This window comes from Palaemon carinicauda, chromosome 4 (genome assembly GCF_036898095.1).
Source record: "Palaemon carinicauda isolate YSFRI2023 chromosome 4, ASM3689809v2, whole genome shotgun sequence".
Taxonomy (NCBI): domain Eukaryota; kingdom Metazoa; phylum Arthropoda; class Malacostraca; order Decapoda; family Palaemonidae; genus Palaemon; species Palaemon carinicauda.
Genome location: NC_090728.1, coordinates 184435037 through 184436074, shown reverse-complemented (window position 1 = coordinate 184436074; position 1038 = coordinate 184435037). Strand labels below are relative to the sequence as shown.

General features: G+C 37.7%; 1 protein-coding gene across 1 annotated transcript in view; it reads right to left on the bottom strand.

Annotated features, from left to right (window-relative positions):
- Nucleotides 1-723: 723 nt before the first annotated feature.
- LOC137640263 (uncharacterized) overlaps nucleotides 724-1038 on the bottom strand; it is a 2770-nt gene continuing 2455 nt past the window's right edge. Inside the window, exon 2 of the mRNA XM_068372857.1 lies at nucleotides 724-854. Within this exon, the coding sequence (XP_068228958.1) occupies nucleotides 760-854 (95 nt within the window). The 3' untranslated portion in view covers nucleotides 724-759. The remainder of the gene's footprint in view (nucleotides 855-1038) is intronic.

The window sequence follows — 1038 nt, the reverse complement described above, 5'->3', positions numbered from 1 at the left end:
ATGATAGTATATTCCAAAAGATTAGTTTGTGTTGGTACATCTCCACAGAGATCTCTGAAAGACTTCAGCAAACGTTCCACATCCATAGCCTGGCGAGAACCTAAATGCATTAATTTTGCGGAGATATTAATTAAAATTTCAGAATTGGAGAGGTGAGAATCATTGCCTATTTGAAAATCATTCTCTGGAACAATAACTGAATCATTCTTAACGTTTACAGTTGCAAGCACTGTTGACTTCACTTTGGTGCTCTCTGACACAAAAGGCTTAAGTCTATTCACATGAACAAGATGCCTATCTTTCCTCTTACCAGTAGTTTCAATTTCATATACATTATTGCCCCGTCTCTCTACTACAGTATAGGGTCCTTCAAAACGACATTCTAAAGACTTCTTAGTGGGATTAAGCATTAAAATTTGATCACCTGGTTTAAATTCTCTTATTACAGTTTTAACATCAAACCTTTTCTTCATACTATTTTGGGCTTTAAACAGATTCTGATGTGCAAATACTCGAGCCTCATCTAATTGCTTTTTAAGAGTAACAGCATATTGATGTAAGTCTTTACCTGATTCGTGGTTTTCCAGCCAGACATCATATAAAACCTTTAAGGGTCCTCTCACACTCCTACCATAAAGTAGTTCAGAAGGCGAATATCCCAAACTATCTTGCTGAGTATTTCTTATGGCGAACAACACAAACGGTAGTCCCTCATCCCACTCCTTCTGATGTTCATAGCAGTATTTAGTCAGAGCCTCCTTAAGCGTCTGGTGAAATCGCTCTAGCGCCCCCTGGCTTTGCGGATGATAAGCTGTAGATATTGAATGGTGAACACCCATAGCCAACATAACATCCTGAAAAAGCTTTGATGTAAAATTGGTACCACGGTCGGTTTGAACAACTTTAGGTATGCCATATTGAGTAAAAACCTTGATAAGGTGTGGAATAAGATTCTTAGTAGTTATATTCCGTAGAGGAATAGCATCTGGATATCTAATACTAGAACACATTATAGTCAACATGTATTGGTGCTGTCTT